The following is a 16,507-nucleotide window of genomic DNA, read 5'->3' as shown; positions in this document are numbered from 1 at the left end:
GTGTGCTTTCTTTTGATAGGAATGAAAGATGTTAGTAGAAACTACACAGCCTGTCTGGATTTGCAACAGGCTTATCATTCTTAGAGATATGAAATATATGAAAGTGCTGCATGCAAAGGATCCTTTTCAAAACTGTAGATGGTGTTTTCTCCCTGATAATTGTGTTGAAGTTATTTTTCAGCTGGAATGCAGATGACACTTGTGCCTACCATCTGTCATGTTCTAAGTCAGCAATGCATCTTCATTCCTGAGCCCATATCTTAGATGCTGTGTGTGTATGTGTTTCCTTGTGTGTGTGTGTGTGTGTGTGTGTGTGTGTGTGTGTGTGTGTGTGTGTGTGTGTGTGTATGACTGCATGTCCTGATATGGGCTGGCATCCCATCCAGCACTGGCTTCTTTGCCTTGCTTCCACTGTTGTGGTTCTAGCTCAGATGTGTCCAGTATATAGATTGATTACTGTACTGTGTTGTACCTTTAAAAGGGGATGGATGCTGCAGTCCTAAGAATTTCCTCTTTGGCAGAGATACCTAGTAACTATGAGCCTATTATCAGTTTGACATTTATTCCCTATTGCAATATTACTAGCTTAGCATTTTTCTGCTGCAATACAGTCAGTGTTGGTGTCCTGTATATTTTTCAGTATTATGAGATTCAGTATTATGAGTTTTCAGTATTTTGAGCTTTCAGGATTTTGAGTTCAGAATTTTGAGATTCAGGATTTTGAGCTTTCAGGATTTTGAAGTGAACCCATCAAAGAACACATGTATGTTTTGTGTGCAAAGGGCCCATGATTTGAAAACAGCCCAGAGGTAATCTTTATCCGCCACTGGCCAGATGCATTTTCTTTGAATGTGGGTTTAAATGCTGTTTCAATGAATGTGAGTTTCAAGGGTAGAGAAGTTTTAATGCCAAGTCGATTTTCATTGTGAGACTGTATTGCTTTGTTTAGCAGATGTCTATTAGTGTTTGTGCTATAAAGTGTAGAATAAAAGTTTTAAATGAAATCCAAATAATCACTGTAGAAGTAAAACAGTATGCACATTACAGTGTTTATGGTAAATAGGGTGAAATAGCCAAGTAATGGGACATTAGAATGGCTGCAGGTCGGAGAGCTGTGTATGGAGGGGCCCCATTTGACCATGATTTTGTAAGGGGGAAGGGTGACAAACTTAAAGACAGCCCCGGGGGCACAAACTCTAGCTATGCCACTGATCAGTAGGTCATGGAGAATGATGTTTGGAGATCCTGGCAAACTATAATATTCTTTATCTAAGATTAGAATATTGCCTACCATTAAATGCCCTACTTTTACCACAAAACCCACATACTGCAAGTCACCAAAAAAAATATCCTAAGGTTCATCATCATCTCCCTTCCCAGTGAACATCATTGCTACACATTTAAAAAAAAAAATGGTTACCATTTACTACAGGGTCTGGGCCTTGGGGCCATATTTTGGTTGTCGGTATTGGCAGAAAAAAGACAGAAAATCCACCCAAGGATTGATGATCAACAAAATCCACAAGTGTTCCAATTAAAATGTAGTCCTTTAATATGAATAAAGTTCGACTTGAAAATGAAATGAAAAATAAAAAAGCTCAAAACTGTCCCTTGAAGATATCCGATAAGCGCTTTTGACTGTTGTCTTCGTATTTTTCATTTTATTTTTTATTTTTCATTTTATTTTCAAGTCGAAGTTGTATTCATTTTAAAGGACTACATTTTAATTGGAACACTTGTGGATTTCGTTGATTGGCCATCCTTGGGTGGATTTTTTGTCTTTTTTCTGCCAATATTGACTGTTTTTGTGACAGACCACCTTTAGCGTTTGGGAGTTATTTATTCATATTTTGGTTGTCTGTTCTTCATTTTGTGGTTGAAAGTTGGTATCCCACAATTCCACTGGTGTGGGCAGGGTTACATAATTATGTATGCAAATGTTATGTTAATAAGTGTACAGATTTGTACCTATTTTCATGGGCCTTTGTCCAGATTTTATATGTTTCCAGGTTGAGAGGTATGTCTCTGAGGTCAATAAAATGTAGAATATAAAATGTGTAAGTTCATTCAGATATAAAAGATAGGAGGATGAGTTCCTATAGGTGGATTATACTACACTGAGGGCAGTAGACGAATGTGATGGAGAAATAAAGGTAAAGTCAGGCAGCAGTGAGAGAGTAAGGAAGAAAGTACTGGTTGAACCAGAAATGACCATACACAGTCTGCCAGATTATGCTAGATCCCATAATATTTCAGGAATGCAACTGAAGATGATTGACATATGTAAATGTATTCGACTTGAAAATAAAATGAAAAATAAAAAAGCTCAAAACTGTCCCTTCAAGATATCCGATAAGCGCTTTTGACTGTTGTCTTCGTATTTTTCATTTTATTTTTTATTTTTTATTTTTCATTTTATTTTCAAATCGAAGTTGTATTCATATTAAAGGACTACATTTTAATTGGAACACTTGTGGATTTCGTTGATTGGCCATCCTTGGGTGGATTTTTTGTCTTTTTTCTGCCAATATTGACTGTTTTTGTGACAGACCACCTTTAGCGTTTGGGAGTTATTTATTCATATTTTGGTTGTCTGTTCTTCATTTTGTGGTTGAAAGTTGGTATCCCACAATTCCACTGGTGTGGGCAGGGTTACATAATTATGTATGCAAATGTTATGTTAATAAGTGTACAGATTTGTACCTATTTTCATGGGCCTTTGTCCAGATTTTATATGTTTCCAGGTTGAGAGGTATGTCTCTGAGGTCAATAAAATGTAGAATATAAAATGTGTAAGTTCATTCAGATATACAAGACAGGAGGATGAGTTCCTATAGGTGGATTATACTACACTGAGGGCAGAAGACGGATGTGATGGAGAAATAAAGGTAAAGTCAGGCAGCAGTGAGAGAGTAAGGAAGAAAGTACTGGTTGAACCAGAAATGACCATACACAGTCTGCCAGATTATGCTAGATCCCATAATATTTCAGGAATGCAACTGAAGATGATTGACATATGTAAATATAAATTAGTTAGTAAATTACAAGGAGGGAGATAGTTAATGAAGAACAGTGAAGTGAATTGAGAGAAGTAGAGAGGAAAGTGGCATGAGTAAATGCCACATGAAAGAAAAAGTTAGAAAAGGCATTCTGAATGCAGTGATGAAAAGTATTCTCATAAGGGTCAAAGCCCAGCTCTAGAAGAAGTATGTTCAGAGTTCTGGGAAAAGAATAATTTTGCTAAAATATGCAGACATGCAAGAAATTAGCAGCAGTACAGACAGTATATTTCAGTGACAGTGATAAGTTGCAGAACATATGTAAGAAATATGGCACAATGCGGAGATAGAGAAGGAAAATAATGATAAACACATCAACACTTGTAGATAATATTAAGTGCAAAGAGGAAAGCAGAAAAGACAGAGATAGCAGTGAGCATATTAAACTTTCAGGCAAAAATTTGATAGAGGAAGGATTATCAGTACATATATGAATGCTTATTAAACAGAGAAGTAAAGATGGTGACAGATATAGGATCATCCAGGAATGTATTAGCAAATCAGATATCTAAAACACTGAAGCCAATCCAGTTTTGCAGAAAGCCAAGAGAAGAATCTACGCATAAGTTAAAAAAAGCAATTCCTAATCCAAGTTTTGAAGAGGAGGTCAGACTAGAATGCAAAGCAGTAAAATGTTATTCTCTACTAGAGGGGAAGAAATCCAATCGTTTTGAGTTTTAACCTGACAGAAAAGCTTGGACTGTTAATGACTATTGTTTATCTTGTACAGACAGAAGAAAGAAGGAAGAAATAAAAGCTGACTAAATGAATCTCATAATACAAACTATTTGCCATGCCTGGCCAGTGTTTAGCAAAACAAGATTGTTCAATTGCAAATACCAGACAACATAAAAAAATCATGATGACACCAGAAAAAGGGACAATAAGCACTCTCTCTATAAAGTTAGTAAGAAATGAAAAACACTACAAATGTGACTCTTCATATCAGAGGCCTACAGAGAAGTGATGTAAAAGGGTCAGTGTGTACTGCAGGAAACAAAAAAAAAAACACATTATCACTAGACTCTGTTCTTTTAGTAAGACTGGTATGACATTGATGGTAGTGGGAGAAATTGTTACTGTGACTTTTTTATATTGAACCAGCAATTGACAGTTCCATTGAAGATTACTTAACAGTCATATCTATATTTCCAGATGGACCTTAAGGGCTGCAAAACAACAGCCTTATTTAAATTACTTCATTTGTTCATGTGCCACTTAATAGAATATTTTTGTCTTTGTAGTATTTGTCCCCATACCTGCCAACCATTAGCCACCCCCACTAATCAGACTGGCTGATATGTTCCTTTTACCTAGGAATTTAAATTAGTGTCAAGGTAAGAGCTGTCCAAAAGGGTATAATCTTAGTAGCTGTTAGGGTGCTATTTGCCCTCATCGACATGCTGGCAATGAGAGTGTATATTATGGCCTACCTCACTTCTAGAAGTAGGGCAGGGGATCTGCAGCATTGTGAAAGCTCACAGTATTTTTGCTTGTGAGTACATGCTCTCACGCATCAACTATGAAGGCCACCACCAACTTGTGGCTTTGGCAACCTAATATCTGCACTCAAGTTGAGTATTTGCAAACCATAGCTATAGCCATAGACATATGCAATACATAGCTGGCTTGTCATGAAATCATGAACTGAATTACATGGGTGCCTCCCATAATCCTACATTTTTTTCAGGGGGAATCTGAAATGAAGTCCAGAAGTAAACATTCTAAAATATCTGTTAACCCATTGATTTCACAATGGCATTTTCAATACAATTATCTGCACTGCCAAATCTGTCCTAGCCTACGTTTTTCTTTTAGTCATTCTTATACCATTGACTTGCATTTTATTTGCTACCTGCTCTGACAGATCTATAGTTATATCACCTTGAACTCCTCAGACATAACAGGAAGCTTGTGTTGATGATTGTCTTGAACTGGCAAATGGCAGTCTACCTCAATAAGGATGGATGAGCAGCGGCATGCCCTAAGAAATAGGGATACTCAGTTCTGAATAGATAGCCAATACCCTACCCAAGTAGTAGAAGAATTCACTCTATGTGCCACTAAGCCCCAGATGATGACCATATTATAGAAGCAAATTTGGTAAATGTACATTTTAAAGCTATGGCCCAGGGCCAGTGGAGCTTTATAGATGCTGTTGTGAGCATTAGTGGAGGCATCTTTGAAGTTTAGGCTGTGAGAGCAGAAGAAGCCCTAGGGAAAAAGTACATATTGATTAAAAAGGTACTAGTTAAAAATTTCACCATTAAAAATGCACTGCATTTCTAGATATCTATTTGTGTATAATTTTAATTGGACCAAAGAAACTGAAGTATTTTTACATTCTACATGTCTCTGTGTAAGCAGCACGTGTAGCTCTGACTCTTTGTATAATGCTAAGTGTCATTGCTTAGGGCACTGGCAATTGACTGAACAAGGCATTCAGAAGCTACCTGCAACTACATGACTGAATGAGAATGTGTGTTTTTGTTCCCATCCACCCTAACTACAGATGCATTTAAAGCGAGGGTGGACTATGCCAGAGTATACTGAAATATAATTTGTCAGCTAAATCATTTGTAGCATTCTAAGAATCATAGAATGCACTTTAATTTCCAGGTTTTAAAACAATTTTCAAGAGGAATTATCCTAAGACACTCTTAGTAATAAGTGATAGTCTTGATGTTTAATACTAGTTGTTGAGTCTAAGACAATAATTGCACCAATGGAAAACCGTTAATTATTTGGTGGAGTCAGGGAATTCTTGTTGTGTGAAATAGAGAAATAAATTATAATAAATTCACCAGCACACAAAAACTATGCTAATGAGAAATTTCAATTCAGATTTTCATAACTTTTTAGAGGACGAATATACCTGGACCCCTGTAAGTGATGTGCATGCTAAGGTTATGCAGATGTGCAATCTCACTTCAAACTACCATCAGTTTTTTTTTTCAGAACATGCATTTCCTTCACCAGCCAATCCAGTTGAAGAGCAAATAAAAAAAATACCTTAAAAAAACACTGAAGTGCCTTTCTGTACCAGCATTTCAGTACATAGAAATGCATGCTGCAGGAAGTGTTGATCATGTCCTCTAACACACTTACTTATTTTATTTATTTATTTATTTAAATTTGTTGACCAGGAGTGTCCGACTGGACGTAGGTCCATTTTCAGCGGAGGCCCGGGGAGAAAAGCTCCACAGTAAAATAAACAGACAGTAGTAACTACTGGATTACATAGCGATTAACAATTTAACATAGCAATTACTTACAACATATTTACAGATGAAGAACATAGTACATCAGTAGACAACTAGAATCATTATCTGTGAAGTACATAACAGACATTAACAAATGTTACAATGAGAAGTTCCTGCTGTATAATAAGTACTAGGCTTATGAGCATCTGAGCTTGCTATAATCAAGGTAGTTAGTGGAGTGGAAAGAAAGGTAGTGGTTGGATGGGGGGGATGATATTACGGTGGGAGTTGCAAGGGCGTAGCCAGCATGTTTTTAGGTGCGATTTTAGTAAAGTTTTGAAGTGGGTGCACACTGCTCCCAGAAAGGTTGCCCTGTTCATCCTACCCCTGCTACGCTACCGACCGTGGATCAAGAATTATTCCTTTATTGCTTCATGTTGAATAAAGTCATATTTGGCCTCAAAGTCTGCATCAATATCCTTTTTTTTTTAAATTGGTACAGGACTTGTGGAGAACATATAGTGGGCAGACAAGGAGGTTTGCAAAGATAATGTGTTGCCTGGAGGGTGTTGGGGATTGACAGCAAAGAGAAGAAATGAGGAGAGCAAGGTCTGCATTTGGAAGGCTGCCTAAACTGAAAAAAAAAAAAAAACTCTGATTAGGCATCTTGGAGAGTCATGGCATGCATCCAGTCTATATATGAGAGTTTATTTGAATGAGATCTAAAAGGAGAGTATAGCAAAAATCACTGATTTCTTGTTTGTTATGACAAGTTGGTGAGACAAAGTATTTGAGGACCCTTTTGGCTTAATGGAGCTTACCTACATGGAAAAGAAGCCAAGATGGTTTAGCAGGTCCATTGCAGTTCAATAAAACCCCATTCTTTGAGATGACATTTCACTTAATCTTTCTGCAATCCAGACGCTAGAAGACCTCCTGAATAGTGGAAGGAGGAACTCTAGGCCCATGGTAGGGTGAGCCTTCACCCTTCTGACTATTAAATAATAACAAATTCAAGATTCAGCACCTTAGGTCAAATTATATTTCTTTAGGGTGTTTTGGTGGTACCAAAACTGTTTAGCAAAACAATATCTGTTATTTGCCATTTCTCCAGGCTACACCTAAGTCATTTTTCATTTTGCCATGATCAGACACAAGAAATAGAAGTGCAGTGTTGCAGTGGTTTTTATTGGATTTTCATTAATACAGTGTTTATTTATTGAGTGATTTTTTTGCATTTTGTTGACCAGTTCATCCGTAGGACTATACCCTTTTTCATGGGTGAACAAGGGACTAAAATTATCCAGTGCAAAGTACATATAAATTGTTACATAGTACAATTAATATTTTCTGTTGTTTTCTTTTTTTTTATTTGTATTAATCTTTTAACCAAGTAAGTCTACAGGCCGTAAGCAACTATTTTCAGAGACTGTTGAGGAATGCTGTCTAAGTAATTAGTTCAAGGTCACATGATTTGCAAGTGGAAATTGAGGGACGCAACCACAATATTGTATGACAAAGGTCGTCTGCAACTTATAGCCTTATAAACATCTATAATAAATTGCTAAGCTGAGAATCAAATACAGTAAATATGCAAGAAGTTTGTATAAAGCAAAAAGCAACTAGATCATGTACATTAGGTTGGTGTTGCAGTATGGCAGAGAAAAAGCTTTCCAGTGAAATGTATTTTCTAACAGTATTTTTTTCAAGTACATCAATATAAACTTAATTTTAGCACCTACTAAATTTTTTTCAGTAGACTTAATTAGGTGTACTAAAAGGTGGAAGCTCTTTTATAATATATGTGAATGTCAAGTAAGTTGTCAGAGGACTCCTCAAGGCCACAGTAGCCAAGCATGTTATATCAAGAGTAGGGTGTATGTACTTTAAGTCTTATAGATAGAAAAACACTCATTTAGTTTAAGTAGGTTGCAGAAATTGTTTAGCGATAAAACTTAATACTATGCAGTTTGGGTACATATGCATCAAAAATCAGTTCCCTACAGTAGCTTGAGGTTTTGCACTGTTTTAATGTCATCTGTTTTGAGGGTCAGAAGGTCATGTTTTTGGTTAGCATGAGTTTTGTGTAGAGACTAATTAGCTGTATTTGCACAGATTTGTAGACTATTCTGAGTGCTGGCCATCTAAGGATAACAAGTACTACGTGGTGGTATAGAGCTGGATACAGGTTTTGTGTGTGTGTGTGTGTGTGTGTGTGTGTGTGTGTGTGTGTGTGTGTGTGTGTGTGTGTGTATTTACACATTACATACACACACATTTTGGCTCCTCTACAGGTGGTTGAGGTGAAATTCTTGAACGACAGTGGCCGACTGAAAAAACAGCAACAAAAAACATAAAGTGATCATTGTTCTTCATAGGAAATCATTACCAGTGTGATTTCTAAACATGCACTGGCAATGATTCACCTTTTTTGAGAGATTTAAACCTTCTTCAAGTTGGTGCTACTGTGGAGGGGTGTGTGGTAGATGTGTCTTCCCTTAATGATAATTGTTTTACTGTTTTGGGCATTATTTTTCAGCATTTTGGATTGTAAGCATTGTGGAAGTTGGCAATTCATAGTAGAGCCACACATTTTGGTTTATCATCCTTTCAGGGTACAAGCAATCAGTTCTACATTTACATTTATTATGTATAAGCAGTGAATGTGTGATATCAATATATCTAAGCCTCACCTCACTTTTTTTTTTTGCTTCATTTTTTCTACAGATGCATACCAAAACGAAAAGTTTGCCTTACCAGTACTGATAAAGTTGAGTGCACTCAGTATGAATGCATAGCAAGAACCTCAAGCTGTGACCATCTTCCAGTAGACCTAGCTTGTGACACAGATAATGTAGAGCATCCTAATCTATGTGCCTTATATCAGCGAGGCAAGACATTGGCCTACATGGGTCCTTGCCAGGTATTTTGTTGTTATTAAATTGTTATTAATGGTACTGTAGTTAGTGTGTTTGACCTGAACATTGAAATGTATTGGTCACATTCAGAAACATTTTTTCTCTTACAGTTATTTTCATTTCCTGCTTATACTCTTGATGTTAAAGTTGCAAATGATTTTGCATATAATAAAGATTATAAAGTAACCAGCAAAGATGAAAGGATAGGAGCGAAGCAAATATACAATTGGGATAATCCAAACGTCATACGATAATCCAAAAAGCTCTTCAAATGATATTCCCAATAATGTTCCAAGAATCACAAAACTGATATTGTATTAAACTAAATAGGACTTTATTTCATGAGATAAGCGCTTTCGCTATATGTAGCTTCCTCAGATCTCTTTACAACAAGACTAACTGCTAAAAATAAAATATATACACATGCCAATTAAGCAATCAATTGATGAAACAAAGAATTTAAAAGAGAAATGTCAAAGAGTCACATTTTACATATGACAAATAGCATACAGCCAAGACATAAAAAATAAACAATAAAATATCCAGGCTAAACTGTACACTCTAAATACATATGTATAGTCGTAAAACAATGCATGTGTGTATATAGCATCTATTAAACATGTATAAAAAATTTATATAAAAATATATATGGATGTATATGTAAAAAATATATGTATGTATGTAAGAAATATATATACATATGTATGTTGTACATATGCATATATGTATATTAAAAGCATGTATATATACATGCACAAGATTATAAAGTGTTTGAATTTTTAGTGTCACCTTTTACTTGGTCTTTCCCTTTTCAACCATACCCACAAATGTCATGATAGATATTGGGCAGTGATTTGCATATAACTGCAAAGCATGCTGTATAAGCAAAACCTACTTATATCTTTAGAGGAGCAGCTTCTTATTTACATTATGGTTTCATTACTACATCATCTCATGTGTTAATTTTCAGAGTGGTTTATCTGCAAGAACTAGCTGGCAACTTGCCTTTTTAGAAAGTAATAAACTAATGTAGTTAGCATGGAAATACAGTAGACAATACATTAATTTGGGTAGTGAGGTATTGTGAGGTCAGCCTTTCATGTTGTCACAGTAGGGGTTTCCAGTAATGAAGAAAAACTCAGGGGGGGGTCATCCATATCAACAAAATAAAATACAAAAACAACATAACTTTTGTATCGAAAATTGCATAATCTGGTGTTCTGTATGGTAAGGCGAAAAGATACAGCTCTAAAGGTTTGTTTCTTATATATGCATCATAGCATGACCAATAAACTTTAAAATTAAAGTGTTTAGATGTTTGCGTTCCTGATAAAGCATCCATGAAAAATCTGTAGAAGATACCTCTGAGTTACTAAAAAATTGTTATTACATATTTGGCTCTTTTGTTATAGGGTACCTATATAAAAGTAGTATATTTAATAAACTTGAGCATAATTTTTATAAAAATGCTTATTAATTTAGCATATTTACAATATTCAGCATCACATACTGTTATATAAGGAATACATTGAATCATCAAGATAATCGTATACAATTAGCAAATTAAGAGTCTTGCTATTTCAATAGTAAAATTTCAAGGCTATCCCAACCACTAAAAGCCTTAGTATGATTATTCTGATCACTTCTTTTTCAGTTTTACATAACATTGCTATTAAATTTAAAAATGCTTTGAATGCAGGAACTGAATTAAATTTCCATTTTTTAAATAACTTTTCTAGCAACTGCCAAAAGACTCCAAAATATTTTTGGCTTTTACAGTTACCCTTCTTACAGGAAGTAGAACATTCATTAGTATTATTCATCTAGTTAAAAAACAATTATCCGACCATAACCTGTTAATAACATACTTGTCTCTTCCCACTATATATTTAGTTTTTCGCAATCCATAAACATGTGTCCAATCAGCATTTACATCTTTACTACATCACCAACAAACTGAAGAAGTCATTTTACTAAACTTAGAGATTTTGTAGGGTATAGGAAACATTCTATGTATATATTTCCACATAAAATATTTCCAGTATAAACTTGAAGTTTGACTCACAGATTTAAGTAACAAAGTTTTATTCTTACCATCTATTGAGTCACTTAGTCTACTACTATCTAAAACGTTCCAGAATTTTGATAAAAATTATTATTATTATTATTTATAATTAACTTATATAAGTTAAATAAGCTTCCTTTGTAGGTCAATTTACCCTTCATAATAGCATTCGTATATTCATATAATGGGGGAATAGTGTTCTGTTCCTCTTCTCTCATATTATCTACAAATTCATTTAATTTCTTACTGATAGGTTTATAGGTTTATACTAGGCTATCTGCCCTAAGGCATTTATAAGCATAGCCCAAATCTTTGTGGCTTACGCCACCCCTTATATGAAAAAATACTGTGCCCATTAGTTTGTTGTGCCTCTGTCCAGCAGTGACACAGAGATGATTCCCGGGATAAACCTACGATCTCCCAATGGATAATATTGGATGGATAATATTAATTAGGTTATCAGATTCATCCAACTTATAATCTTTCATTAAATATTCTGGCAACTTAGCATTTCCTTTTTCAAAACAATCAGACTTTAATACTAATCCATTCCTTTATAGTAAATTCATTTTAACATTGTTATGAGTTTCCTTCAATCTTGAGGTGCGAGTAATACATAAGCACAAAAAACTTCCATTTCGATATCAGTGTAGTTTTAAAAACATATGTCTTATCTATTTTAAGAATTAATTTCATAAATGCAGAGTCTAAAGATTGAAATGAATTTCCTTCTGAGGTAAATTTTATTAACCAGATGAAAAGATTGCTACATAGTTCTAATTTAACATATTTGATAAACGTATAAGAATTTAGTATAATCTGTTCCTGAATGGTTTTTCATTGATCAGTGTAAATTGATTCTAACCAGAGTATAATAGAGTTAAAATTTGCAACAATAGAATAATATTCTAAATCTGGGAAGCTCATGCCACCATACTACCATAATCTCATATGATTTCAATAAACAATTATTGGCTTTTTAGGATACCATAACAATGAAGTTAATATTTTTCCCATTTTCTTTAACACTTATTTTGTTAGGTATTAAAGCTATTGAATGCAGTAGCATATATAATCTTTGGTAATATAATTATTTAATAAGTAACCTATCCACAAAAGTAAAAAAAAAAAAAACAGTCATTCCATTTTTAATAACAAGTAACAAATCTTCCCTTATTTTTTCAAAATTATTATTAATAATCTTACTTACATCTTGATAGATTTGTTATTTCTAAATATTTTAGTTTTTTTCCTTCCCAATTATGTTTATATTTATCTTTAAACTTTCTGTCTACTAATTTTGTAACATTAAAGTTTCAGTTTCATTGTTATTAAATTTCAGCAGCAATACTTCTTGAAACGTCTAAATTTCCTTATCTAGTTCTTCTAATGAATAATTTAAATCCCCTATAGTTAGTAAATATCATCTGAAAAAGCTGCATTTTACATTAACAATCTTTGTTACCTGAGAATTCATCAATTATGTCATGGCTTCTTATGCTATAAGCTAAGGGTTGAATAACTAATGCAAAGAGTAGAGAGGCAAGGAACACCCTTGCTTTGTGCCTTTGTTTAAACTGAATATTTGAGAAATGTAAGCTCCAATTTTAACATATGCTTTGGAGTCTTTATACATTTTTTAAATATTCCAATGAATTGTTCTGGAAATGCAAAAAACTTCTAAAGTTTTAAACAAATAGTTTCAATCTACAGAAGCTGTCTCATTATCTAGGCTAATAAGGGCCAATTTCTTCTTTATTTCTTTTGCTACATCTAAGGTAGTTACTACCCTTTTTATATTATTATATGTTAATCTAGTAATTATAAATCCTATTTGATCTTTATTAATTCATTTATCTGCTATAGCTCTTAATCTTGAAGTGCAGATTGAAGTAAAGGATTTGAGTACTGTAGAAGAGGTTAGGGAGAAGATAAGCTTGGGTAAGTGAGATTCTTAAGTTGGAGTAAGGAACCTTTTGTTTGTCCAGAGCTTGGCCTACTCTAAAGAAACAACATGTTCCTTAGCTCCAACTCCAGAATCTCACTTACCCAAGCTTATCTTCTGCCTAACCTCTTCTACAGCTCTCAAATCATTACTAACTTACAATATTCTCTACTATCCAAACTCAAAACCACAGGCAACAAAGTAGCCAGATTTGCGGCTAACCTCCCACCAAAATCACACCACTGTCTTGCTCTCCAAACTCTCAGCTGGATAGAGTTTCCTAACCAACTCCTATTTACTCAACTTCTTATCATTCACACTATCCTTAACAAGCCCTCCTCCTGCCCTAGCACATTCTCTCTTGTCTCCCTCTATAACCTACCATGCTCCCTCAGAAGCACTGACCAATGTCTCTTACAAATCCACAAACTAAAAAACGTTGTGGACAAAACCTCTACAGCTACATTCATGCTGTGTCATGGAATAAGCTTCCCATGGCCTTTAGAAATATTACCCATGCTCATGAATTCAAGACAACTCTCAGAAATTACCTATACAGGACCTGGAGATGTCACTATAATCATCCCACTTGAAATCTCCCCTTCCCTCTATCCCCCTTTATTATTTTCCCTCCCTCACTTTCCTTCCTACGTCTTCCTTTCCCACAATTATGGTATGTATTATAACTTCCTGTGGATTACAACAACCATTTAATACTGTTCCCCCTACCCCCTCAAACTCCTGCAACCAGTAATATGACACTTATTAACTTTCACTGTTCTACCCTTCTTTCTAATTTCTCCTCACACTGTTACTGGTCTAACTAACTGCTGTGTCTCTCATACTAGACCACCAATAACAATTTTTCTGCTTTTCTGCCACTTTGTTCTTCCTACCTCCTTAATACTTACTACTTACTTTAAATTCCTCATTTGCAGAGATTTTGTGCTTGCACTGCAATTAGTCAGTTTATCCTTTCTTTATATACTTTTTATTATGTTTATTATATTGTACTTTACTTCTGAATTTTCTATTGGTATAATTTGTACAGTGAATTTTTTACTCGATTAATCAGTACTGTTGAGCTTTCTCCCCAGGCCTGTGCTGAAAAAGGGCACTAGCTCAGTTAGACTATTCCAGTCAACAAATGTCAAATAAGTAAATAAATAAATATTTTATAGTATGACTTTAATAATGAAATAGGTCTATATGAGGAAACTAACTTATTATCCTTTCCTTGCTTAAGTGTAGGTGGGAGGAATTATTTGTCCCTCTGAATTATCCTTAAAATGTCATTCAGTAATTCTAAAATATTTAACAGAAGCAGACTATATAATTCCTTACTTAAACCATCTAACCATGGAGCTTCACCATTTTTCCCTTTTTAAAATCTTCTTTAACTTATATTAGGGTAATAGATTTATTCAACAGAATATTTGTTGGTCATTAAGTTTATTAGTAATATTTTTCTTTAAATACTTGTCAATTTTGTAATCATCAGAATTCTTAATTGTATCTTTATTAATATCCTCTTGGAATTTTTTTAAATACTAAGCATTTCCTCTTTGTCTGAAGTAAGCTTATTTATGTGAGGATTTTGAATATTATTGATTTGTGCCTTTTTGCTTAACATCTTACTTCTATCAGGTAATCTATGTAGTTTTTTGAAGTCATCAGATAACTGTGCAATTTTATTTTTTTCTTAAGGTACCTCCACTTTGTGCATTAAAACTATTTGATATTTTGTCCTAAATTTTTAATGACTTCAGTATTATCTAATTTCTTTGTTGTTCAAACCTTGCTTTGTGTATTTCATCTTGTATTTCTCACAACTCTTTATCCTACTCTTTCATTTTATTACTAGCACATCTTCCCAGTCTATCTTTAATATTTAGTATATTATGATCAGGTAAAGAACAAGAATATATTTAAAGTAATTCACTTTATTAAGTAAATCTGAAGAGGTATACATTCTGTCAATTCCAGTTTGTGTCCCATGTGCATAAGAATAATGCGTGAAGAACAATGACTTTTTTACTTTTACCATTAAACTAATTAAACTATTATTATTACTAATCCTTCTGTTTAGTGATTTAGCTGATGTCAGAATTTTAGCTTTCTTCTGTTCACTTGCATCTTCTATACTAGATATGCAGTTAAAAATCCCTTGCTAAAATTAAACTAACCTTCCAATGACTTTGCAGTAAGTTTAAATGATCTTTATCCACTTTGGCATCTATTCCAGGGCTCTAGTAAAAATTAGCTAGTGTACAGAGTTTGCCATTATATTTAATTATTACAAATGAATGCATTTCTTTTGGATCATTAATGGATACCATGACTTTGGCATTACAGTAGATTTTCTCCAAAGTATATCAGTTCCTCTACTGCCCTTGTTAATAGAAGCAGATGATAAGATTTCCTAACCTAAGTTATTTAAATATCGTATAGCTTTATCTATCAAATGCGTCTCTTGCAAAGTTATAATGTCTCCTGTATTTAATTTTAGATATCTCATTAATGATTTCCTATTGTCGCCATTATTTAATCCATTTACATTAATATATAATAGATTAAAACTATCCATTCTGTAGATTTAAAAGTATTTCTTTTAAAAGATAGTATGATACATTTATCCCACCAAATTAATTTAATTTTATATAAGACTCTAATGCATTCCTCCAACACTATCTTAGCATTCCACATTTTTTGAATTCTTCCTTTCTACAAACTAAATTACTAAAGCTTGTAAATAACAAAAACAAGTCTACAGCTGTAGAAGCAGAATACAACCTACCATGGATGCCAAAGTTTCTAGTTTGCACAACCTACCATGGACACCAAAGTTCCTAGTTTGCCTGTTAAATAGATAAACTACTATACCATGTCTCTACCTACCAGTACCTAAAAAATTAATCAAAAAACTAGTCAAAAGCTGCTGTGACTTAAAAATAATTAATATGATATTATATACAAATTAAAAGTAACAAGAGACTATTAAATTAGTTATATCTTGCCATTTAAAATTATCCTGTATTATTAATCTCAAATATTAAATAATCCAACAGACAGTGTACTATATACCTATTTATGTAATAGCAGTATAAATTATCCTTTAATTATTTCTAAGTTATTCACTCATTCAACATTATTATAACTAAATATCTAAATAAATAAATAGAATAGAGTGGGGCCTGAAGAGATAAAGACATCTGTAAACGTACAGGTGAAAGGTAATATTATCCTATTATACAAAAGGAAGATCAATGCACATATTTATCATGCTAAAAGATATACACACTTTTTATAGCTCTATC

General features: G+C 33.8%; 1 protein-coding gene across 1 annotated transcript in view; it reads left to right on the top strand.

Moving 5' to 3' along the window:
- The window catches only part of RECK (reversion inducing cysteine rich protein with kazal motifs), a 1,724,192-nt gene that overhangs the window by 1,506,306 nt on the left and 201,379 nt on the right, over positions 1–16,507 (top strand). Inside the window, exon 17 of the mRNA XM_044065108.1 lies at positions 8,990–9,185. Coding sequence (XP_043921043.1) covers positions 8,990–9,185 — 196 coding nt within the window. The remainder of the gene's footprint in view (positions 1–8,989; positions 9,186–16,507) is intronic.

This window comes from Protopterus annectens, chromosome 3.part0 (assembly GCF_019279795.1).
Source record: "Protopterus annectens isolate FY-2018-M chromosome 3.part0, PAN1.0, whole genome shotgun sequence".
In the NCBI taxonomy this organism is placed as follows: domain Eukaryota; kingdom Metazoa; phylum Chordata; order Ceratodontiformes; family Protopteridae; genus Protopterus; species Protopterus annectens.
Note: the sequence above shows the minus strand (reverse complement) of the source record. Positions and strands in the feature narration are given on the sequence as shown.